At 39.9% G+C, this 25,667-nt stretch overlaps 1 protein-coding gene across 3 annotated transcripts in view; it reads left to right on the top strand.

Annotated features, from left to right (window-relative positions):
- The window catches only part of CERT1 (ceramide transporter 1), a 78,389-nt gene that overhangs the window by 28,634 nt on the left and 24,088 nt on the right, over nucleotides 1-25,667 (top strand). For all 3 annotated transcript variants that reach the window (XM_071580532.1, XM_071580531.1, XM_071580533.1), the window contains exons 4-6: nucleotides 23,211-23,318; nucleotides 24,115-24,253; nucleotides 25,211-25,294. In XM_071580532.1, the coding sequence (XP_071436633.1) occupies nucleotides 23,211-23,318; nucleotides 24,115-24,253; nucleotides 25,211-25,294 (331 nt within the window). The remainder of the gene's footprint in view (nucleotides 1-23,210; nucleotides 23,319-24,114; nucleotides 24,254-25,210; nucleotides 25,295-25,667) is intronic.

Below are 25,667 nucleotides of genomic sequence, written 5' to 3' on the forward strand. Positions count from 1 at the left end.
TGTTTGCAAATGTCTTGCTTCTGTATTTCTGTTGAGTGGTTAGTGCAATACCCTCTAATTTATAGAGAAGTTTGTATGGAAAATATTTAAGAGACAGTATGTTATAGGCAGCTAGACGTTGGCTAGAATATTAGTATTTATTTTATTTAATAAGGAAAAATAAGTAACATTATTTATTAAGGAAAAAAAAACAGAAATTGATTTTAATAAGTGATATCAGTGTCCAGCTCAGTTAGCCCCAGCCTCAGTGATTTCAGCTCTTTGTGAAGGCAAGAGAGGAGCAATACAGTGCTTGCAGCGTGGCAGAACACTGGACGACCTAGGAGACCAGCTCCCAAAAGGTTCGTGCTGGACCTGGGCCAAAACCTCGTTTATATTCACTTTTTTTGCGTAGGCCACGCCCCCTTGCGCAGACGCAGTTCATGTCTTTCGCAAGAGTTGTGCAAACTGTGTCCCTTCTGCGCATGCTCAGTTGTGTGGTGCAACATTCTGCGTTGTGTACGCTTGAGGTATTGCGTAGTAGTTGCCGTTCAGCGGCCGCTGGGCTGGTCCCGTGACTTTCCATGCGGCTGGCTGAAGATGGCGGTAATAGAGTTTTTAAGATGACTGGGCTACTCCACGTAGGGGTCTGGTCACGGCACTGCGGTGGTGGTTCACCCTCATGCGGCCGCGGGGGTGATGCAGCGTGGAGGGTTTCGCAGACACGGTGGCCACTCCAGGCGGTGGCTGACCTGTCTCATATGCTGAACCAGTAGTGGGCTTGGCAGGAGATCGAAATTTTGTTTATTAAAAAAAACCAGTGAACTGGAGTGTGGATAACTCGGGATGGGGAGAGTGGATGCAGCGTCTGTTCCAAGGGAGAAGGGCGGGGGGGGTCCCGGGATGGACCGAGGTGGGGAGGGGGACGGGGACCCGGGAGGGAGCTTTGGCGCTGCACGGTTTGGCAGCCACGGGCAGAGCCGGGCAGGCAAAAGCCGGTGGCTGGCACGAGCAGCCTTGGGGCTGGGGTCAGCACCGGCGGCGGTGCCGGCTGGGTGAAGAAACCAGGACGGGGCTGGGGGAGAGAAAAAAAGGAGGGGGGGAACGGGGGACCAGCAGGCTAGCAAAACCCGGCTGGGCTTACGGGATTTGATTCCCAGCGGGGCGGCTGGCGACAAAACTTCGGCACTGTGGTGGGAGCGGGGTTATGGGGTGTGGAGGGTGTTTTAGCTGGCGTGGGGCTGCACAGATCCGGTGCGGGGATCGTTTGGGGAGACGGGAGGGGTAGCCTAAGGTTTGGAGAAGGGCTTTGCCAAATTTTGGGGGGGACCCGCGGGATTGAGACAGAGCACAGGGTCGGGGGGGGGGGGGGGGGGGTTGTCCAGTTGCTGGCTTGGGAAGGGGGGGGAAGGTCACTGTAGCGAAACACGCGTCCGAGGGTGGGGGAGGCTTGATAAGGGAAAAAAGTGGGGGGGGAGAAGGGGTAGACGCCGGGCTGAGAAGTACTGAAACCAGGATGGACTGAAGGGGGGGGAAGGGAGGAGGGGGTTTACGGGAATGCAGCCGAGCCAGAGGTAGGCTTCTCCCAACCCCCTGCGGTGGGGGTCTGGAAGGTTGTAGTTTCGATTCTTTTGTCCTTTTAATCATGGTTTCTTATCTTTGTGGCTCCTGCAAAAAAACTGTCCCGCGCTGGGTTTCAACAGATTTTAAACATATATATACACTTCTACATTCAAATAAAAATCATCAAATACAATTTCAATTTAAGTTTAGCAAATTAATAAATTTCGTCTATCACACAGTATATTTTTCCAGTATAAGTTTGATAAGATCTGAAAAAACATATTTGTGTGGAATCTGGAAGTTGATGTGGGGAACTCAATGCCTCATGAGTTGATCCATTTCTTATTCGAATGTGTTTGAACGACACTTGAGTGATCCTTAGTTTTCACTAACTCTTCATCCATCCTTTAATTTACTTCCACTTGTCTAAGTTTTATATGTAAAAACTTGATTGAAATTAGGAGAAGATGGGCTTTTATGAGACAGAATACCCCATTTCACTTGAAAGTTCAGATTTGTATTACTCTGAAATTTTGTTTACTCTGGAATTTTCTGAAGAAACCTTTCTGGTCAGGTTACCAAAACTCAAGCAAAAGTTCCTTAACAAGCTGTTGTTTCTGCACAGAAAATGTTTTCATTTGATAACCACATTCTTCAACTGGCACATGAATAAAATTGAGAGGAAATTATTTCCTTTGCCAAACAGTCATCTTTATTAACATGAGTCTACTGCCATATAAAGTACCTTTTCTGTTTGTTTTTGAAGTTCTTTGTTGCTTACTGAGTGGGTAGGTAGTTTTGGTAGGCTGCTTAAGCTGTTTGCTAACAAAAGTGTGTTTGTGAGACTTCATATAGCATGTCACAAGGTTGTTGATCTTCACAGTATGAAAAATAGACTGAAACTTTGACTGTTTCATTGTGCTCATAGCAGAGCAAACAGTTATTTAAAATTTAATTTTGTATTAAATTTGAGCATAAGCAAACATAGAAAAACTTCATGCAACACCAATGAGTAGCCGATGGCTGAGAGATGTTAAACAGCTGCTGTTCAAGCATAGAAACTGTTAGAATTTGTAGTGTTGCATTCACCCTTTCTTGTAGTGAGGTTCCTGAACCTTTACCACAGTAAGTGTTTCAAGTATAGCCTCTAAAGTGTTTATTCATCTCCCTGAACTGGAGGAGGGATATTCTAGAACTACCGTCAAACTATCAGTGACCAAGTGAGAAAAGGACTCCATTCTTCTACTTAAGTGTTTCATTGAATGTATTGCGCGGGCGTTTCTCTGGCGTCAAAGCAGTGAGAGTACTCGAGCACCAAGGTATTGATGCCTTTGGAAAGTTAATATCCTTATAATAATAATTTGAAGGACTGATTTCAGGTCTCTCCTGTGGTTTGAAAATAGAGTTTAGAATTTCTAACCTAAGGTTAGATAAACTGGTTTACGTGTTGTTTGGTCAGTGCTGTGAGAAAACGAGGGGAGAGAATTGCTCTTTGTGGTGAGAAACTTCTGCATAAGTAAACTTACTTTGAGTGAATTTACTTGAACTTCTTAGATCCAGATAATGATTTCTTGTAATGTTAATCCACCACCTGAGTTGAGAACTCGCTGAGAATTTTACAACTCAATCCTTCATGAGAAACTTTGCATCAACTTAAGTTTGTGCCATTTGGTTCTGTCTTTTCATTTTTTGCACACAGATTCCACATGTTTTCATTATTACTTTGTGGCTCTTTAGCAAAATATGTTGATAGTGTTTTAAGTGTTGGATTTTCAAAACCTTTTGTTTGTCAAACTGAAATGCTATTTTAAGTCTTGCTGAACTTCTTACAATACCTGTCTTCGGTGTGTCAGACTGGAAAAGGAAGTCTTCAGAGGGATATTTAGATATCCAACAAGTTTGGCATGTAGGGAATAGGCAGGTGGATTCTCTTTCACTTTGAAGTGATGATGTACAAGGTGTTTTTATCTAGAGCAGGAGGCATGAATTCCAATGGTTGACTGTGAAAGGCATCCAGGGCCTGCCTTGAAGGAGTGACCAGTGGCTGTTTAATTGTTTTCACTCTTGATTAGGCTCTGGGAGAGGAGTTAGCTGGTTAGAACAGGGTTATACAGAAACATCAAGAATGTAAAACTTACCTCGCTTTTTTAGCGTTTTTTTCCTAGCTAGCCTGGGAGGAGGAGGCGTGACAACCTTGGGGTCAAAGATAGTGTAGCTTTTAAGTAATTTTAATTTTGTGCAATTCTTTATATGCCAAAATTTCACATTGCATTTTTTTAAGTGTAGATCTAGTTGAGATGGTAAAAAAAAACCAAAACACTGGATTTGGCAGGCTAATAAAGTCAAATTTATGGAAATGTAAAGTAAGTACTAACACAGTTGATTTATTACCTTTATTAAACACTGGTACATTTGCAAACAATTAACCTGGAACTGGGATACTTAGTTTTGAGGTGATTATTTTCTGAATATGGATCCTAATTCATAAATTAACATAGAAAATGGCAGAGCAAACTTTAAACAGCATGATTTTGTTTGCAGTTAATAAGGGCACATCAGAATATTTTTCTTGAAAAAAAAATTAAAACTTAAAACACCATCTGCCTGAAATTTCAGAAAATGCTTGCTAGCCACATAAAATGCTGTTCTTTTTTTCCTGCCTAACCTAAGCAAAGCTAACAGTTACCTTATGCATGAAGTGTTAAAGTTGGTCATTCGGCCATTTTGGTCATTTTTCATACCCAGAGGAAGCCTTAAATTTCAGCTCGAACTTGATTATAAGCATCCAGAGATTCTCAGTTCCTGGTGCTTTGTTCTGTAAGTGGAATGCATCGCTTTCAGACTGAGACCCAAGTGCATCTACCTGTTCCTTCAACCTATTAATGCCTGAAGAAATTTTGTATTCACAATACTTAATACAAGCTTTTGTTGGAATACTCTGTAGATATTGATCTATGAGAGTAATTTTAGTTGGCTGTGCTAAGAAAAGACGAAAAATGTTAATGGGGGTAACTTTCTCATAGTAATATTTTACTAGCAGCGGGTGCTAGAGCAGAAGAAATTGACTAATTAATCAGGTCAGAAACCAGTATCAGAGTTTCAGTTTGTGAAATAATGAGCTCAGGTTATCAATAGGAAAGAGAGAATACAGAAAGGTATGTGACGTTCAGATCTGCTTAATTTTGATGCAGATTGAACTACAAGTTCGAATCATTCTCTTGAGCAAAATTAAAACTCAAGCAACTTATCTGTAAATACTAAAAACTGATTTTTATTAATTGATTGCGAGAGAGATGCGAAAGGAAAAGACGAAAAATAAGAAAAGTTAGGAAAAATGCTTAAGATTATTTATAGAAGCAGAGAAAAGATACCACCATGAAAAACTACTTGAGTGCCTTATCAATGTAACTGAGAGAAAGGGGGGGGGGATGCAGATGCTCTCTCTGTTTCTGCCACGATGTTATCTCTTGGCTGCAAGAAGATGGTGAGTCTTTGAAATGCAAAATGCTGTTAGTTCCTCTCAGGACCGGACAGGCTGGCTTCTGGTGTACCTGCAAAAGAGGGTGCTTTATTTTAGCCTGTAAGAGGAAAGTTCAGAGAAAGGATATACCTCCACAGACAGTCACAGACTATTCAAGCTGCCAGGCAGTCTCGCTCTAGGCCGATGCCCTCTCTCCAGGCTGACAAGCAGTCTCTCCTTCAAGGCAGATGGTGTTGGAAAGAAGGTAAGACGAGCTGAGAGGAGAGATCAGAAGAAGACTAGGCAAGGCATCCTAGTTTCTCCTTGTCTCTTGTTCCTCCAACTTCTGAATTCATCTTCAGGTTTTTATAATGCTTTCCCAGTCTCTACACATGTTTTTTTGCACGTAGTCAGGTCCACATGTGGGAAACTGATCACAAAAGGCAGGATTTTCTGGCAGGAAGTATTTCCTTGAGAAAGCTTTTCCACTAAAGCTGACATAGCAATGTTAGCAGAATGTATTGAGAGGCAGAAAACAATGGAGAAACATATTTTTGACTTGTTTACACGCTACAAGGTACTACACTTTTAACTTGTCCATAGGCTTTCAGCAATTGTGAGTAGAGCTGTAGCATTCTGTGAGGACAGGACTGCTTTCTACACCTCTCTAATCCTGCCCCAAGATGAATTTAATATGCAGATAATGCCCATAAAGACATGCAAATAAATCACTCCAAACATGTTACCTATCTGGACCAAAAGTAGTACAACAATTTAGAATGAATAGGAAAGTATTTGCAGAGGGGGAATGGTACAGAAACATTTTGATTAGCATGGTAACAAAGCAACAAACTTTTAAAGTAGATATTCAATGAGAAGTATAAATTTCTGCCATCAGTAAGTAGTTTTGTACCTTACACTTGGTGTTCCTATTTTCTGGCCGACCTTTGTGGAGCTGCTGAAATAAGTAGTTTGGGTGTTTGTATAGGTTATTTTTGCGCCTAACAAAATACTGCAAAGAGTCTTCAGTGTAGTTTGATGTTACAGCCTTTATAAATCTTTTTTTTTAATCAGCCTACTAGATTGCTGACAACTAGTCACTGTCAATTTCTGTAAATGGTAGGTGTTATAATATTGATGAGTGAATGTTAATTATAAATATTGCCTTGCTAATTTTCTTAAAATAAAAACTTTCCAATAGTGTAATTTCAGATAAGTGATATAGGAGGGAGCAACAGGAATAGTGTCTGTTGCCATTTTTCCATCTGCTTCCTCTGCTGAAGTTCATGTGTTTCAGTAATGTGTGGTTTTTAACATACTTGCTTCCTCAGCAGTGGTTGCTGAGGTCTGAAAAGGAAGAAGAATGTGGCTTCCTAATATTTTCATTTTTTTTTACATTTCATCCTAATATCAGTTCTTCTGGCCTACTTCCCTCTGTACCCATTCACAAATAAGACTGGCTGAAGTGGAAACAACAGTGCAGATGGAGGGTAGCACAGGAGATACGGGAATAGGTCTGTGTTGTTTGACCTTGGTTTTACTTATCAAGTTCATTGTGAGGCTTGTAGGAGTGTGGCAATGAGGCCTCCTTTTGCCTGTGTTGATATCTTTGTCCCAAGCATTGGAAAAGTTTCTTAAGTAGTCTTGATGCCAGATATCAGTCCCTATTAAATTGTTTTAGATTGCCTTGTTCTTTGGTCTATGCTTTGCAGCACACAAGGGCATCTAAATTTTTCTGTGTGATGCTGACACTTTGGATTGTGTAGCACACACTGTTAGTTCCTGTGGTAATGCATTTTGCTCCAGAAGCCATTGTCCCACAGTCACTGTGACACTGCAAGGCTCTGACCTGCAGCAGCACTGCAGCTTGACTGAGGGGAAGCTGCAGAACAGCTTTCAAATATCTATAAATATCTATGTTAAGCTGTAAAAAGCTGCTACGTGTTTAAAAGTCTGAAATGTGTAGGTAAGTCACTGATGGGAGGTAGAGATACATCCCTAAAGATACTAAATTGAAATTAGAAAGCCATGAACTGTTGCTCAGCCTTGATAGACCGGAGAGATGGGCTGATTCCAATGGGATGAGGTTTAACAAGGCCAAGTGCCGGGTCCTGCACTTTGGCCACAACAACCCCCTGCAGTGCTACAGGCTGGGGACAGAGTGGCTGGAGAGCAGCCAGGCAGAAAGGGACCTTGGAGTACTAATTGACAGGAGGCTCAACATGAGCCAACAGTGGCCTGGAAGGCCAATGGGATCCTGACCTGTATCAAAAATAGTGTGGCCAGCAGGACCAGGGCAGTGACCCTTCCCCCGTACTCTGCATTGGTGAGGCCACACCGTGAGTATTGTGTTCAGTTCTGGGCCCCTCAGTTCAGGAAAGAGATTGAGGTGCTGGAGCAAGTCCAGAGAAGAGCAACAAGGCTGGAGAAGGGACTGGAGCACAAGCCCTATGGGGAGAGGCTGAGGGAGCTGGGGTTGTTTAGCCTGGAGAAGAGGAGGCTCAGAGGTGACCTCATCACTGTCTAGAACTACCTGAAGGGAAGTTCTAGCCAGGTGGGGGCTGGTCTCTTCTCTCAGGCAACCAACAGTAGGACAAGAGGGCATGGGCTTAAACTCTACCACGGGAGATTTAGATTGGATATCAGGAAGTTCTTTACAGAGAGAGTGGTCAGACATTGGAATGGCCTGCCCAGAGAGGTGGTGGATTCTCCGACGCTGGAGGTTTTTAATGTGAGACTGGACGTGGCACCGAGTGCCATGATCTAGTAATCAAAGTGGGGTTGCGTTAAGGGTTGGACTTGATGATCTTGGAGGTCTCTTCCAACCCAGTTGATTCTATGATTATATGATTGAAGCTTATGGAGAAACTTTGATATGCTCCTGTTTCAGTTCTGTCACTGCTGTACATTGACAATAAATAAATTAAGTTCTTGGGTATTCACATTTGACATCTCCCTGCAAATTTGAATTTGAAGTGTTGCAAAACTGCTCCTTGATAACTGAATAAGAAAAGAAGTCCAAGCATAGTCTTCTGAACTCAGCAGTAATAATTTATTAATTCTTTATTTTGGGTTTTGGCCAGAACCTTACGTGAAGTAGGAAATACACCGGAGGATGTAGCTGTCTCGAGGCTGAGTACCCTGTCTAACTTTTCAAGTTCAGTCGTCCTTCAAGCGTGAATACTGTCTTTTGGGTTTTGCCCTTCCTTGACATCCAAGTATTATAGACATCAGCAAAGAAATAAACTGATGTACTCTCCTGAAGAAAGAGTCATAAAGTTCATCCTAATTCTTCTCCTATGAACTAAAGTCATCCTTATTAGGTGCTGTGTTTCATTGTAAGCTGGACTGGTAAGTGTTGTAACAATAAGGGGTCATGGAATTGTTTTAGCCTGTTTCTGCTGTTAAAGGAATTTGTCATCCTCATAAAATGTGAGATTTCCTTTATTGAGTAGTCTTACAGTAGGTCTGGAGAGGAGGTTGTTCTCTTAATTTTTGAAACACTTAATTTCTTGTCTTTCTGTTAGAACAGTTCTGTGTTCCTCAGTAGTTCATGTGAACATCTTTTACAACTTGCTGATACCTTGTATGGCTCTCTTCCAAACTCAGTCCTCGTCTTCTGTGACATACAGAACCAAGACTGAACTCCATATTCCCAGAGGATCCTACACATGTTGCATAGAACGTAGGACTGTTTTGTGGATCCTACACCCTACCCTGTTCTGCAACACCATGAGTTGTTAAACTTACTCAGCTTGAGAACCACTGAATCTGATGCTAGAACTGTCTCTGGAACTGTCTGCAGATTGTTACCTGTTCTGTACTTGTACAGTACAATGTTTCCTATAACCAAGTAAGGTTTGAACTTACTGTTCTCCTGTGTACCTGAAAGTGATGTTTGTGCTTCTGTTCTAACTTCAGTCTTTCCAGCTCTGCTGCCTTGGGTTTTGATTTCTTTCCAGAAATAATACATTGTGCTGCTTGGCTTGGGTTCTGTTTCTTAAGTGATTGTGTTTCTTCTAGTGCTTTGTAAGTATGGGACTGTCTGTGGGAAGAACATCTTCACATGTAGCAGCATCTCAGTTGATAGCTGAGTTTTCTTGTTATTCTGTTGGGAGCTTCTCATCTGAAGCTGTGCACTGAAGACAATCTTTGTATCCTTGTAAGCTGTCATCATTGTCTGCCATTTGTTCCCAATTAAAAAGTGTTCTCTGCCATCTAGTCAAAGCATTAACAGATAGTCTTCATAATCTTAGTAGAGGTCTCAAACTCCCATTCTCTCAAACTCCTGCCCCTAAAAAGTAGTGCACTTAGTTAAATTAGTTAAATATAAAAATTGGTTGAGGATTCAAATGCACAGAAAGGTTAAAGTAAATTTTTGATCACTGCATAGCCAGGCTGGTGAAATAGGGTGTTCTGAAATAGCTAAAGGATACCTGAAAATTACAGTTAAAATTGCAAGTGAGCAGAGGATCATCCTGTGGGTGCAATACCATGTGAAGGAAAAGCATTTCAAAAGTACTAACTCAGAATCAAATAATGTGAAAGGCTTGTGACACTACTACTAGGCTGTTAAGAGATGTCAGTCATTATTTTTGGAATGCTGTTTAATGAAGGCTGATGTACATGGCTAAAGTAAACTTGGTCCCAAGACTAATGCTGACTCTTGAGATGACCAAAACGAAGGTAGCAGACTCAACTTGCAGCTGGCTGTGCAGTCTCATTGCTATAAATAGGTGGGTTTCTACTAATACACTCTAAGGTGTTATTAATTCACTTTGTGAAAATAGCTGTGGTAGATTTTGATAGTGTATACTTTTCATTTAATAGACATAAGGGTCGAGGTTTGTAACGGGCAGAGTAACACACAGTAGCTCTAGGGCCTGAACTCTTCCTGGCAGAGTGGGAACATGTTTTCTGGTTTCCCTGAAAACAGTATTGTTCATTGACAGACCTGCATCAAGCTTTACTTCAGTAGCAAATGCACTTTAAACTGGGGTAAGCTCCTGGTATCAGTAACAGAAAGGAGAGCGCTGTCATGTGGAAGGAGGGAGTGGTTCGACAGTTAAACATTGGCACCTGCCAAATACTGTGTGCTTATTACTCAGAATTATTACTCAGCACCTCAAAAGACTGTGCACTAGCAATTTAATGTAAAAATCTTGGATGCTCTGTGTGCCTCAATCCACCAAATGTGGTCTTTCTAAAACAAACATTTAACAGGTGGTTTTTCTTTAGTGAGTTTTGTTACAGTGAAACTCAATGAGATAATATTAACAGACCATAGTTAATACCCTGGTCCTAGGACAAGGACTCAGCCACATGGGTGGGGTGCACAAGTACCAATGAGACATACTATCTCATTGAGAGGCACACACACTGTCATCATCCAGTGAACCTCCTGAAAAAGAAAGTGACTCCAGGAGCTAATGTGACTCGAAAGAGCTGCCAGAAATTTTTTTGAAAACACAACATGACATGGGAAATCTGCTTTTTTAATTTCATGTCCATTTGTTGTTATTGGAACCTCTCAAGGTAATTCTTCTAATATAATTTTCACTGTAGGTCAGCAAAAAAGATCCTTTTCTCTCTCTCTGAAAATAGATAAAGCATTTGCATAAAGCATTTGCTGTTACTTTTTCGTCTGCATGCATGGACTTAATGCAGAGGAAACAAAATTCTGCTCTTAAGCAACCTATTTTAAACAGGATGTGAGGCAGAAGGGGATTAATATTTAACTGCTAGTATTTGAATGTCTTACGTGGGGTGATATGAACATAGGCATCAGAAAATTGGGGGGAATGGAGGGTAGAGTAGAGAGAAGAGTTCATCTTTCTACACACAGGCACATTTACCCTCCAATGATGTGAAATAATTTCTGAGGATTTGTGTATTACTGTAAAGTTGCTGGTTTAAGCAAACAAATACAGCTGAGGCTGCTCAGCTGTTAAGAATTACTTGCCCTGATGTACTATATGATGCTGGTACTGACACTTGTCAATATTTTACAGAAGCAGTGCTTTCAGGGGAAGATTAGGTGGATTACTCAAGTTAGTATTCCTTCACTGGCAGTAACAGAAGTTGCTTTCTTTTCAATTGAATTAAATATACTCTTTCACAGAGGAAAGCTAAGCTTGGGTATGTGTTGCACACTCCCTTGCTTTAGCTCTGTTATCAGCAGAACTCTTTAATACAAATGATATTGCAAGTCATTTAATGTTACTACATTTGCTCAGTGCACTTACTGCTGGTAACTCTGTTACCTGAAAGAAGACTTTAGGGGAATGCTGGCGAATCAGCAGTTCCAGTTGACTACACAAGCGTATTTACTGCAGCAAACATAAATGTTGTCACTTCCAAGCTGTTGAAACTTCCCTTTCAGGAGAGAAAACTGTGGTTCTTTGTCTTGGTACCCTTTTGCCACTCTTGCGCCTGTGTTCTAACAGCAGCTGTAAGTTGCAGCTTTATTAATAAGTAGTTATAGTTAAGACTATTTAAAGCTGGACTAAAACTTTGTCCATTCCAGCTCAACACACTTGATTAATTATAAACAATGCAGATTGTTTCACTTTGACTAGACCAATCTTTTTTGACTGTGTGTTCCAGTTATGTTTCATAACAATCACTTTGGCTTTGAAAATAGGTACTATAATCCTCTGAAGAATGCATCCTTGTGGGGTGTAGGCCTGCTTATCTCATTGGACATGCCCTGAGCAGGAGGTGGTACTAAAGATCTTGCATCTTAATAATTCTGATTCTGTGGTTAAACCCACATTTCTTACATAGCAGTTCATTCTTGCTTTGTTTTGTCATAATATCTGCTTCCCAGCAAAAGAATTCCTCTGTCGTGAAATGGTCCTTTTTTCAACAAAGTGATGGGGTTTTGCCTCAGTTTGCTGGTTCTCAGACTTTCAGATACAAATAAAAGATCTGGTTAAATTCCTTCAAGTTTTGCTTTATCCTTGTGCTCTTCAAAAACACAGCAGGTACTTATTTCCATTCTTGTTTCTACCTGTCCCCAAATATCATAAGCAAGGTTAAGCAGAAAATACGTAATTCATGTGTTTAGTGGTATTAGTAGAATTGAGAAAAACTGTTGGGCAAACTTGCCAATTTTAAAAAGTACAAAGAAAATGCAAAGATAATGAATAGCTATTTAGACTACAGCTCCCATAATCTAATCAAACTATACATAGGATTTACGGTTTGTACTTGTACAAATCTAATCAGTCTTCAGAGCCTTACTGGGCTGGTTTGTGTTTGGATTCTTGAAAAGAGGCCATCGTGCTAGCTCGACACATCTTCAAAAGATGTAGTGTTCAGCTGCTCGTACCAGTTATATGTAACCTCTGTTGGAGTATCTATCTGAGTAGACAGAACTTGGAGTAAAAATGTGCTCCATTATGTGTTTGGACTTGATCATATGAAAAGGAGACTGATATATATCATAGAATCATAGAATCGATTGGGTTGGAAAAGACCTCCAAGATCATCAAGTCCAACCCTTGGTCCAACTCCAGTCCCTTTACCAGAACATGGCACTCAGTGCCACGTCCAATCTCAGTTTAAAAACCTCCAGGGATGGTGAATCCACCACCTTTCTGGACAGCCCATTCCAATGCCTGATTACTCTCTCTGGAAAGAATTTTTTCTGATCTCCAAGTTAAATTTCCCCTGGCACAGCTTGGGCCCGTGCCCCCTTGTCCTTTTGCTGAGTGCCTGGGAGAAGAGACCAGCCCCCACCTGGCTAAAACTTCCCTTCAGGTATAACTTCCTTATATAGATATGAGACTTGAATTATGAGCAAACCTTGTGTTACACTTGGCTGGAAAGCTTTTCTGCCAGTCTAGTAAATTTATAGTGCCTCAGTATAAAATGCTATAAGAAAAATCTTACCTTTTTACACCTAGACCCCTGTGCTACCCAACCAATCTGCAAAGTTTTTCTTTGCTCTCCTAGCTTTTGGGTCAGATTTGAGTCTGGCGTGCTTTTGGATGTAGATACCATAGCTTCACTTTTCTGTCATTTTTATGGCTGCTTCTTTTTTTTCCCTGAACTGGACTACATGACAGTCTCAGGATATGAAGATCTGGTGGCAGAATGTGTTTTGTCACTGCCTCACAGAATGGTCAGGAACATCAGGTGAGTCTCCCTCCCCTCACATAGCAATGGAGTGAAGTCAGCCGTTAGTGTGTTGCAGTTCTAAGGAGCCAACAGCAGGATTATGGCCGTTCTCTGGAAGTGTCACGTCACGCCCCTACACACGCTGCAGGGTCTGCAGGCAAAGCATCAGTGTTGCAGTGACAGCTCTTCAACATGTGTAGCTTTCTCGTGATGAAGTTTGCAGGGATACGTCACTGTAAGGGAGCCAACAATGGGATTGGACTTCAGCAGTATGTAGAGAATGTATGAATCTACAAAATAAGTTATTTTTGATTACTTATGTATTGAACATGTTTTGGCAGTTGCCTGGACTTTTCATAGTAATGCATGCAATTAAGGCACAAGTTCTTGCAGAAAGGGCTCTGCAGCTTATCTGAAACACAGATGTGTTGTAAAATGAGAAATTAGTTCCTATTGAAGACTTGCATTAATATAGGCTACTAAACTGCTTATTTCATTACACTATTCTGTAACCAGCAGTTATTGTAGGGAGGTTTTTGTGTTGGTGCCAGCACTGCACTGGCATCCCTTATCTTGTTCCTACTTTCTGTCCCTCTGGAAAGCAGTAAGAACCAAGTAGAGTCCCACAGGTTGATACACAGCCTAATTGTGACCAACGGTATTACAGTTATGTGTAAAGCTTGTGATAATACTTATCTTCAGAATCCTGAACGTTTTAGGCCCTAGATGCTTTGGTTTGCTTTCTTCTAATACATAGAAGCAGCTTTTTGTGAGCTGTTTTTCCACCAGTTTCCAGATTTTCCTTCAAGGGCAGGATAGGTCAGCTTATTGTAGAGACCTGTGCTGTGCTTGAAGTTGTTTTTCCTATTGCGTAGAGGGTGTTGGCTTTCAGCAAATACAAGCAGTCTGTTTCTGCATAAATGAGCAATGATAGCATGGAAGTTGTTTTTGAGTTGGCAGATTCATATTTTTACTGATGTGTTTGGTGTTATGAGTTAATATTTTAATTTTCAGAGACAAGCTTTCTGAAAGTTGCCTTTCATAAAGCAGTTTTACAAACTTCCAAGTAGCCTGTATTATCTTAAGTGTTATGAATAAAGCAGATAACTTCCTTCAAATGAAATGTGTCTTCATCATTACTGCATGACTTTTTATGGGTTTAGTACGCTTTAAATAAAACTTTGTTTTTTCTGTTGCTTCCCAAAATGTGTGTACCTACAGGGAAAACTAGTTTGGTGAGAGCCTACTTAGTGCCTACTCTGTACATGAAGAAATCCCATGCCTGTTCGTCTGGCTGGTATATAAAACTACTTTTCATGATCAGCTGTGTGTTTGACAGCTGCAGACTAATGGCAAAGCAGTTGAATGTGGAGAAAAGTCTTCTACTTGGACATGGCACTTGAGACAGAGATGTCCTCTATGTCCAGTATTAGGCATTCTTTTTTTAAAGCTAAATTAAATGTAGCCCAACTACTTCTTATTAAATAAAGTTCTAAGGAATCTGAGCCAGAACATCAGTCAGAGTGTTAGTCTTTGAACAGTCTTAACTGGAAATGAACATGTTTGTAGTTGGTTCACTGTTTTGAACTGGCTGAAAAGTGTCACTTCAGAATAATTTCATTAATCTCTTTTAAATTTTCTAGTTCACTGTCATCCTTTCAGCACTAAATGTCATTGTTACTACTTGCACACTGTGTGAAAAACTTTATCATTTCTGAGCAGTGTGGCTGAAATGTAATTATAAAGGCTAAAGGTAAAACTGCTCTGTTGTTAGTTGTCTGCCAAAGAAGGTTTCTGTGCCCAGGACTGAAGCAGAAACAGGGTAAGAGTTACTCTTGGGCTTTGACCGATGGTAACCTCTGGCCATGCCTCTTTCCTTTTCGCTGTTTCCCTCTAGTGATCACACACGATACTGACTTGCAGTGGGGAGGTTAAACACACGAACTTCTTATCAAGTGCTGGTACATAAATAAACTACTGACGCGGAAGTAAAATGGGTCGTATGAAAACTTAGTTTTCCCAGTTCTTACCAGTTAGAACACAGTGTACTGTGATATCTTGTGCCAGGAGGACATAATGTCATGTTTCTATTGGTAGTTCACCAAGCTATTGAAAATTATCTGAATTTTTATTCTTTCAGATCTACAAATGTGTCTTTCGCAGGAAACATACAAAGCCCTTAGCACAATCTAAGTTTGCTTCTGAAGATATTTGATGAGGGATCTGCTTTACATGCATATCTTCACCTTTTTGGATCTGGGACTAGGAGGTCCTATGTCTAAACATTGGAGGTATTCAGATAATTTATCCCTTTAGCATATAGGTCATGTTAGACTTGTTCTTATCCCGTGAAAAATGAGAATTACAGAATCGTGGTAAAACAATTAATGTTTTCATTTAACTTTTTAAAATACTGGTGCAGCCATTGCGCATCAAGTGTTTCATAGAATCACTGAAGTTGGAAATCACCTATAATATCATTGTCAGCCATGAACTCAGCATCCATCACCATGTTCACAACTAAACTATGTCCTCAAGTGCCATATCCACACCTTTGTTGTGCACTTCCAGGTATGGTGACCCCACCACTTTCCTAAACACTCTGTTCCAATGCTTTACAGCTCTTTCCATGGAAAAGTTTTTCTCAATATTTTATCTAATCTCCTTTGTTGCAACTTAAGGCCATTTCCTCTTGTCCTGTCTCTTGTTACCTGGCAGATGAGACTGACACCCATATCACTACAGCCTCCTTATGGGCAGCTGAGGAGTGATGAGGTCTCCCTTGAGCCTCCTTTTCTCTGGACTAAGCAATCCCAACTGCCTCAGCCACTCACCATAGGACTTGTGCTCCAAACCCTCACCAGCTTCATTTGACTTAAAACCTTGCAGATGTTGCTTACTGTGTAAGTTGGGGCAGGTAACTCTGGAGAGTACAGGGATGTCATTAGGTCATGTGTGGAAAAAATTAGAAGGGCAAAAGCTTAGCCAGAACTCAGTCTGTACACTACTGTTTCAGATAATACAAAGTGGTTTGTACATTAACAACCAAAGGAGGGCCAAGGAAAATCTTCATCATTTATTGGATGGAAGAAGGGGGAACGTTGTCACCAAGGCTGAGGGAAAAATTGAGGTACTTAATGCCTTCTTTGCCTCAGTCTTTAACAGAAAGACTGAATGTCCTCAGGCCAGCTGGTAAAGAGGGATGGGGAGCATAATGGGCTCCCTGTAATCCAGGAGAAGCTGGTGAGTGACCTGCTGTGCCCGTGGGCCTGATGATACTCACCCAGGGGTACTGAGCGAGCTGGTGGAAGAGTTGGCCAAGCCACCCTCCATCATTTATCATTTCTTCACTGAAAGGGTAGTCAGACACCAGGGAAGTGGTGGAGTCACTATTGTTACTATCCCTGAAGTGTTCAAGAAACAACTGGAAGAGGCACTTTGTGCTGTGGTTTAGTTGACATGGTGGTGTTTGGTCAAAAGTTGGAAGTCTTTTCCAGCCTCAGTGATTCTGATTGGTTTTTGCCAGTCATGCAGAACTGTTGAGTTTTTCCTTATAGAATTATCCCTTCAGAACTTTGATATTTTATATCCAGTGTATTACTCTTGTGCTTAAAAGTAGAATAACCTTTGGACAGAATTCTTGCCTAGATAGTTTGAACTTAACATATGGAATGCTTGTTGTCTGATCAATAGATCATTAGAAGTGGGGATAAAGCTTCCACTTCTGGTGGAATTCTGTTGCATAAAGAGCTCTTAAACCAGACCGGGCTTTGTTTTTAAACAAACATGCTCAATAGAGGGACTGCTTTTATGGATCATCAACCCTGGGCAACATCAGGAATCTGAAACTCTAGGAGGAACAGGACAAAAAGTTGCATATCTTGAAGAGTCTCTTATTTGATGTAACCTTTTTTGTTCACACGTGTAATGGGTACAGTGAGTCTCCCTTCTTTTTGAAGGAAGTAAGTCTTGAAAGCTGTTAAAAACAAGTACTACAGCAAGAAGAAAATAAAATTAGGGAATAGGTTTTGAAAGTGAGGAAAATTGTGTTAGATTTAATAGAGTGTGAGATGCAAAACAAGCAAAGTGTTCAAAATCTTAACTATTCCCCACTTTTCCCCCCATTACTGCTATGAGATTGCAGCTCAAACAATGTATGTTCTCATGTATTTCCTTCAAGTGTAAGATAGTTTTCCTTAAATCCCTTGTGAAATATGTTATGCTTTATGTCAGTACCAACTTTCTTCATCCTTCAGTGCTTGCAATCTATTACCTACTAAGGGGTATGCCAAGTATTTGATAGAGATACCTACTTTCGTGGCTAAATGAATATTTAAGGATTTAAGGATTGAGTAGCGGGGAAAAATTCTGTTCCCATGTGTAGGAGGGACAAGATATCTGCTAACTGCACTAGATGAACAAGAGATCTAATGATCTTTGTGGGGTTTCCAGGTGCATTTACTTGGGTAGTTTTATTTCTTGATAAGCCTGTTGATAGGTATGTTCTGTCTTGGTGTAAAGCTTTTTGTAGTCCTTTGCTTCTAGTGAAAGTAAGAACCTTTCGTGCATATGTACTTTGCATCCTGGCGTTTCTTGATTATTAAAATATTTATCCTGATTAAGCAATGTGTAAACTTCTGAAGTCCACGGCCAAAACTAGCACAGACTTGAAACAAGTATCTTTCTGCAAAGATGAAAGAAGCCAACCCTTTACTGTGTAATGATGATTTCTATTATAAAATCTGATTATGGTCTTTATAGCCCAAGTTTCTTCAGTGTTAACAGTGACAGTGCACGTTTTTCCACTTCTACGGAGGTGATATTAATATAATACTTACCTATTTTAATTAGGTTAAAAAATAAACCCAAACCAACAATCCTAGAATCACAGAATCGAGTGGTTTGGAAAAGACCTCCAAGATCATCAAGTCCAACCCTTGGTCCAACTCCAGTCCATTTACCAGATCATGGCACTCAGCGCCACATCCAATCTCAGTTTAAAAACCTCCAGGGATGGTGAATCCACCACCTCTCTGGGCAGCCCATTCCAATGCTTGATTACTTTCTCTGGAAAGAATTTTTTTCTGATCTCCAACTTAAATTTCCCCTGGCAGAACTTGAGCCCCGTGCCCCCTTGTCCCATTGCTGAGTGCCTGGGAGTAATGGAGGAATAGGCAACCATTCCTTCCCTGCCGTTTTGAAGGATAAGTAAGATACTGCCTAAATGCGTGTCAGCTGTGAACACGGTGTGGCGTTTAGTCCCCCTTGCTCCCTCCCACTCTGGAGACGGGCGGGGTTGTGCCTGCTCAGTCCCTGCCAGGCACGGGCTTCCCCTCTACCTAGTGGGCGCTCCCTGGGAGAGCTGGTTCTGGAGCTCCTGCAGCGGGTTTCCTGCTGCCTCCCGGCTCGTCTGCCTTCTGCACTGGCCCTGGCAATACTCCCTTTCGGGTTTTATACACAGCAATAATGTAATAATATTTCGTATAGCTATTATGCAATTTTGTATAATTATTAAGAGACAAGTGCTTTCAGTTGGAATCAGAACTGTTCTTATTTTTAAAGGCTCAGTTGCACAAGGACTATCCTTAAATCAGGATGAGGTAGTATGTAATGGAACGAATTAATTTTTTAAAATCTATGACCATTCCCACTAGCTTTCAAAGTCTGAAAGCAAGTAAAGAACATTTCCTTCAGTGCATTGGGAGCTGAAGCCAGAATATCAATGCTTTTTTTGGCAGTGTCTAATAGCAGAACTGAGTTTATTAGTTCCTATAGAGCAACATAGGTCTCACTTGTCTCAGATTCATGGGAGGGACACATGTATTCCTCTCCTGGACTTAATATACTCTTGTGACCCAGCAGTACAAGCTGCTTTACTTTTACTGCTAAGTATACTGAAGGTTGCAATTATTGTCAGCATAGGTTTTGGTACTCTAACTCAGTGAAGAGTTTTATTTTTTTAAAATGTCACTTTGGCACAAGGGCTCCCAAGTTTGAGGAGAGGACAATGATGGCATCCTGCTGCTCGGCATCCTGGCTGTCCTGCATTCTGCTTTTAGTTTTGATAAGTGATTATGGCAATTACAGTAATCTTAGAGCTATATTCCTATAGTTCTAATATTTCAGTTATCTTATACTTACTTTTCAGCTCAGAATTCCTGAGTTTTCCTCTTGTGCACATAGTATGTTCATTTACTGTGGAATTGCAACATTTATCACTGCTGGAGTAAAGTTAAGTCTAGAAGACTTTCCCTGTTTTTGCACTTGCAAAAAAGACTATATTAGATGCTTTTCCTTTTCAGAGTAGTCTCCTGCACTGTGCTTGGGAGGACTGTAGTCAGAGAATCATCATCCAGCTGCTCTGATTGTCAAATTTCTATCTGCCTTTCTGCTGACTACCACCTTGTTTTTGAAACCTTGAATTTCCATTGTCAGGAGCTTTAGAGCAGTTGAAAAATCGGACCTGCAGTCACATGATAATTATATCTTTAACTTCAGTCCTGAGAAGTGCACTCTCTACAGACCTACCTGCAGTGTCTGTGGTGTTGTTGCTGTCTGCAGCCCTCCCTCCACTGGGTAGTCCTGCCTGGGCTCATCCTGGCGCTCACTAAACCTTCCTTCTGAAGCATTTGTGGCAAGTCTAAAAATTACTTTGGACAATAGTTGTTTTACAGAGCTTGCCTATTTATTTGTCACTGAGCCTCTCAATATGACCTTCCAGCTCTCTAGGTTTGTGTTACTACTTTTTTCTAGATTCTATTTTTTCATAAGCTTGATCTCTTGGATGTTTGAGTGGGATTTTTCACAAATACTGCAGAGAATGAAGTTGGAGTCACAGTGTCCTAATATCTGTTTCACCACCTCCTAGGGTGAGCCATATGCCTTAGAGGGAGGAGCTGCCTGCTGCTGCATGTGTTATGTAAAATAATAAATAATTTATAATGCTAACTGAGTATATCTGCCTCCATGGACAGATGTACGTTGAAGTGCTTCACAGGTGCTAAATTGAGACAATCAAAAAAATTCCTTGAAGACATGAGAATAATTTGCTTTATTAGATTTTTCTAAGTGGGAGAACTTTCCTTCAAGTCTGTGCTTTACTGGAATATTATTTTCCACTTAAGGAGATTCCTACATGGTGGATCAGTGTGAGCAGTAATGGAGATCTGCGAAACGATTCTGCAAAGACTTAGCTTTTTCTACTGAAAGCAGCTTTTCTGAAGTGCTGCCTTGTTGCTGATAGTGGCATCTGCTTCAGTTAAAGGATCGCATGAAGCTTTGGATCATGTGGCTCACTCTTCTTGTCTGTTGTAACTAAAGGATTAATGGATTTTGTGCGTTGCCTTAGAAAGCTGAAGGTGTTGCAGTATACTATCAAATGCCAGTTTTAGTGTAGCTTTGAAGCTGTGATGTAGGCACAGAATTTCAAAGAACTGCATCTTTTTGCTAAGCATGGCAGTTTAGCATTAGTGCGTCGTGGGGAATTGATACAACTTCTACAAACAATTTTGTTTCAGGCAGAGACTTGGTTTCCATGATAGGAACTCTATCTGCTTTTGAAATTTTTATCTTAAAATTTCGTGTAGAAAGAAGAAGCTTCTGTCTACATTCCTCTTCTTAATGTAATTATATCTGCAGTGAATAGTTAATGATGATCTGCTTTGCAAGACATAAATGCGGCAGTGCCCTGCTCTCATTTAGATGTTGCGGTAGTAGAATGGTGGGGCTTTGCATGACTCAGGCTTTCTTTGTTTGTGTTAATCTGCTTGCTTGTGTCTGCTGTGAGCTGGATGGCTCGTCGGTGCATCAGTTACAAGTGAATACTTATTTTCTGCTTCTTCTGACAAATAAGTATTCTTGATGTAATTTTGTTTTTTCCTCTTGGCTATTCAAACATAATTGTCAGGCACAGTTTTGTGAACATGGTCTGTAAGTGCACATGCTCTCGATTAATGTGTGCTGTTCAGTCTGCTGTTAATGCCTGCTGAATTTGCTTCTTGATCGCCAATAGTTAATTATGTAGCACCTTTTTATTTGTAACGTTTGCAAGCTGATAGCTGTATCCAGATGATGACCATGCATGCTGTTCTGTGTGCAGTTCTGAAGTGTGGATGAACTGTTTAGTGGAATTAAAAATTACAGGCATAAATGGCAGAAAAATACACTGCTGAAAAGGTACCTTAAAGTAACCATCTTACATACTGATGTGGAAAGAAGGAGGTTTTTTCTTTCTCTCACTTTCAGCTTTTATTTTGTGAGCTGAAGTAACTGAACATTGACTGTATGCACAGTATTGGAAGAAAAGGGTTTAGTTCAAATGTAGAATGCAAGTCATATTTTCTAGATCTAAGATTACATCTATTCTTGGAAGCTTTAGTACTACTATTAGATGTGGCTTTGATTAAATCTTCAAATAAAGAAATCCAGGAATTTCAGTTCCTGAGCTTAAATTTGTGCTTTGCATAGGTATATCTTTCTCACTTAAAGGAGAAAGCAATCAGAAAACCTTTACTGTCCTTAGTTAAAATACTCTGACCTCAATGAAGTGGATATTTTGGCTGCATTTTAAAGTTGATCTATTCTTTAAGCCATATCCTGCTGTAATGAAATTTAATCTTCTTTCCTTGTGTGTACCAGTTACAGAAAAAAATTAAACAGATTTCCACTCTCAAACTGGAATAAAAGCATATTCAGGGTCATCTTAATATCTGTAGCACATGGTTAAATGAACACTGAAGTTACTGGAAAAACACTGAAGTTCTTTTCATATTTGCATTTAGGGAAAACTTTAACAGACATGCTTTGAAGGGTTGGGTGATTTTTGTAAAACGTTCTCTTCAGATTTATTAAAATGCTTTTGAAACAAAGCAGTTGTATTCCCAAACTTACTTGTAACTCACACATACATATTTTGTCCAAATCCTTTTATAACCAACATTTCAAACAACTTTTTGTCCTTTTTCCTTTTCTTTTTTAAGTCCATTTGCATCTTAATTTGTCAGGAGTCTCTTGCCTTCCAAAGCCTATGCAGTTTCAGATTTTTCCGTAAAATGTACAAGAGCTGGAATTTCATCATTGCTCCTTGTTTCTTCTATATAATTTGTGTTGTCTGGACTTCTCTTCCTGCCCCATCTCAATTTCTGTGCTACTGCAGAATTTATTTCTGTCAAAAGTCTTTTACAATGGGGTCACCATCTACTTGATCAAACTCATCTACCAACAGTATTTCATATATTATTCTGAACCATCTGTTTATTTTTTACATTCTCTTTCAGGTTTTTTCTCCTGCTTTGCTGTGTTCTGGTCATTCCTGTTAACATGTAGGGAAATTTATTTTCCTCCAGTTCCTCAGTATCCAGTTCTGTTTCATTTGTGAGAAAGTTTGTCAGACTATAGTTTTAGATCTTTCAAATGTTAATTTATTCAAAATGGTTTGGGGTTGGGGTTTTTTTTATTATTTAATTAGATACTCTTGTCTCCTCTCTTAGTGTCTTACTTTCTTTATGTAGATTTTTGTTCTTAGTAAAAAAAAAATTTCAATCTAGTATAAATAATTTTACTAGAGAAGCCTGGAACAGGAAAAAAACCTTCATATCAGTAATTGTCTCATTTTCTATGACCTTTATTTTGTTTCTTTTAAAAGGAAAACAGGACTATTTGTATGATTGGAAGAAGTGACTGACAGGCTGATTTTTCGACTGAATCATGTTAAGCCCCCAGTTTATTGTAGAGTAATACAGATTTTTGAATAGGCTGTGTTGGGAATTACATTAACCAAAATAATGGAACACTCTGCTTGAACCCATAAGTGTTTTTTGTCTTGTTCTTTTGGGGGCACATAATTGGTTGTAAGTAACAAAGCTTTTACAATTCATTACTACAACAAAAAATAAATTCGTAATAACTGTACAGATGCTGCATCAACATGTTAGATACAGGCACCATTTGAGTTAGTAAAACCACTACTTTGCATGCCAAAAGCTAAATGGGTAGGTTTCAGAGGAAATGACATGGATCTTGTTTTTGTGATTCCTTGTTTAGTAAAAGCCTCAGCACTCGAGTTTTTGTGTGGTTTGCATTTCAGACTGAATCTGGCTATGGGTCAGAGTCCAGTTTGCGACGCCATGGCTCCATGGTGTCCCTTGTGTCTGGAGCGAGTGGATACTCTGCCACATCCACCTCTTCGTTCAAGGTTAGTCAATAAAGGTGTCATTGTGTTGGTGCGCAAATAGCACACGAAACTGGAAAGGAAGTAACATGAAGACTCATTCACATAATTATAGAAAAAATAGAAAATAGTTAGTTTAGTCCAGAAGTCAATAATTCATCATATGATGGTGAACAGGTGATACAGGCAGGGAGAGCTCTCTCCTGCTTCTGTGCAGTTATTCCTTTTATACGTGGTGTCATCTTTTAGTGGGAAGAAAATCAAAGTTGTGAGCATATTTATTAACGTTTTCTAGTTTACTCACCAGAATAGCAGGAGCTCCAAATGATTCTGTGGCTTGATAAATTTGATATATTTGATTGACAAATTATGGCTCTCCTTATGTCATGCATATGAATATTCAGTGTATGAACTAGTCTGTGCTGTACTTATTGGAGAACAGAAAAGGAACAACATGAAAAAGGGAATAAGAATCAGGGCAAAGATCTCAAACTAGAGCTGACTGTTCTCAGGCAAATAGGCACAAAGTTGGTAGCGTGCAAGGTCACATTCTTAATAAGTTTTTGGTAAATGCTCTGAAGTAGCAGATGCAGTCAAGAAGGAAATTAAGACCAGGGGACAAAATGAGTAAGGAACACTTGTATATGGTTTCTTCTGACATTAACACTATTTCAGAACTGCTGGTATCTAAAATACCCATAGTGGGCTTCACTCTGTTCATCATAGCTGCAGAAATATCTGTATTTTTTTAGCTTATGCATCAAACTGTTGTTGAGTATGTAGAAGCATTTTAGGCTTTTTTCTTTTGTTTATTTTTCAGAAGGGCCACAGCTTACGCGAGAAGCTTGCAGAAATGGAAACCTTTAGAGACATCTTGTGTAGACAAGTTGATACTTTACAGAAATACTTCGATGTTTGTGCAGATGCAGTTTCCAAAGATGAACTCCAGAGGGATAAAGGTAACACTGTAACTGAAGACTCTTCCCTCTACAGAATTTAGGTTTTTACCCAGTAGAAATAGGCATAGGTACAATGTGTTTTTCATATAAATAAAATATGTATTTTCAATTTACTCTTTATTAAAGGGATCAATCATATATGTTTCTGCATAAACAGTGTTACTTATTTTCAGAATTCAGACTTGCATAAAAATCTGCCTGATGTTAACTTGTAACTGTCAATGGTACAAAAGAAGTTCTCTTTTAAAGTGTTTTACATTCTAGAATACCAATTGCTAACCCTCATAAGCTGAATTGCAGTTAATTTATTGTTGTCTCTTACCTTTTACTTTGATAAAAACAGTGGGATTTTACTTTGATAGAAACAGTACTTTCTTATAAAAAAGTCAAAGGTGCTGCCCTAAGGAGTGCTTCCGAGATGTATTGGCTGGAAATAGAGCACTGAATGCGCACCTGAGACCTGACAGACTGAGGTGTGGATGTCTGTGTATCTGAATCGCTTACTCCAGAGCACAACTTGTTCTCATATCCGTGCACTTTACTGAGGCATTTGTATTCATCCCTGTGTTTGTTCTGGCAATCTGAAAATTTGGGTAATAATGAAACACTAGATAAGGGCAATTCCATGGTTTTTTTTTACCCTTCCAGTGTAGAAGACTAGATAGCTGCTGAATCACAGCTCCCTCCTTATCCAGTTGTGATACCAAAATATGATGTTATTACCACAGAATCGAGTGCTAAACATCAGTGCTTAGCAGATGTTGGATTCTGATGTTTACTGACATTTATGCTGATAGTGGTCTTGGGTCAACAAAAGAAAAGTGGTGGGGGAGGGAAGGTTTGCGACTTGTTGTAGGTAAAAGCACTGCTTAGCCACGAAGATTCTCTTAAGTCTTTCTTGCACACTGAAGAACAGAAAATCTTTCTCACTGCCGTAACACTGTCTCTCAAATTTAGTGGTAGAAGATGATGAAGATGACTTCCCTACAATGCGTCCTGATGGAGATTTTGTACATAACAGTAACAGCAGTAAGGAAAAATGTAAGTGTGTCCCAGTTTTTCACTGATGAAATTTAAGATGAATAATGTGATGATAAGTCTGATGCAAGACAGGTATTTATGATCTTCTCTAAGCACAGAATGGGGAGAATGTTTATTTAAAGTGTGTGTGATAGGAAGTTCTTAGTCATGTTTTAATTCTATGTCTGCTTTTGATGATTTTCCAAGTTATTCTTATTTCACACAAACACTAATGCAAGCTTATCAACCTGTAATTTCCTATTCTGTGTCTAAAGCCATTGCCACTATAAAATTCTGTTGAAACAGCTGCATTGTTCAGATATTGGGAACTGAGATTTGTAACAAGTAGTTTCATTTTTCTTGCAAGTGTTACCTGCTTTAGAAATTTAGTGGA

This window comes from Pithys albifrons, chromosome Z (assembly GCF_047495875.1).
Source record: "Pithys albifrons albifrons isolate INPA30051 chromosome Z, PitAlb_v1, whole genome shotgun sequence".
In the NCBI taxonomy this organism is placed as follows: Eukaryota; Metazoa; Chordata; class Aves; order Passeriformes; family Thamnophilidae; genus Pithys; species Pithys albifrons.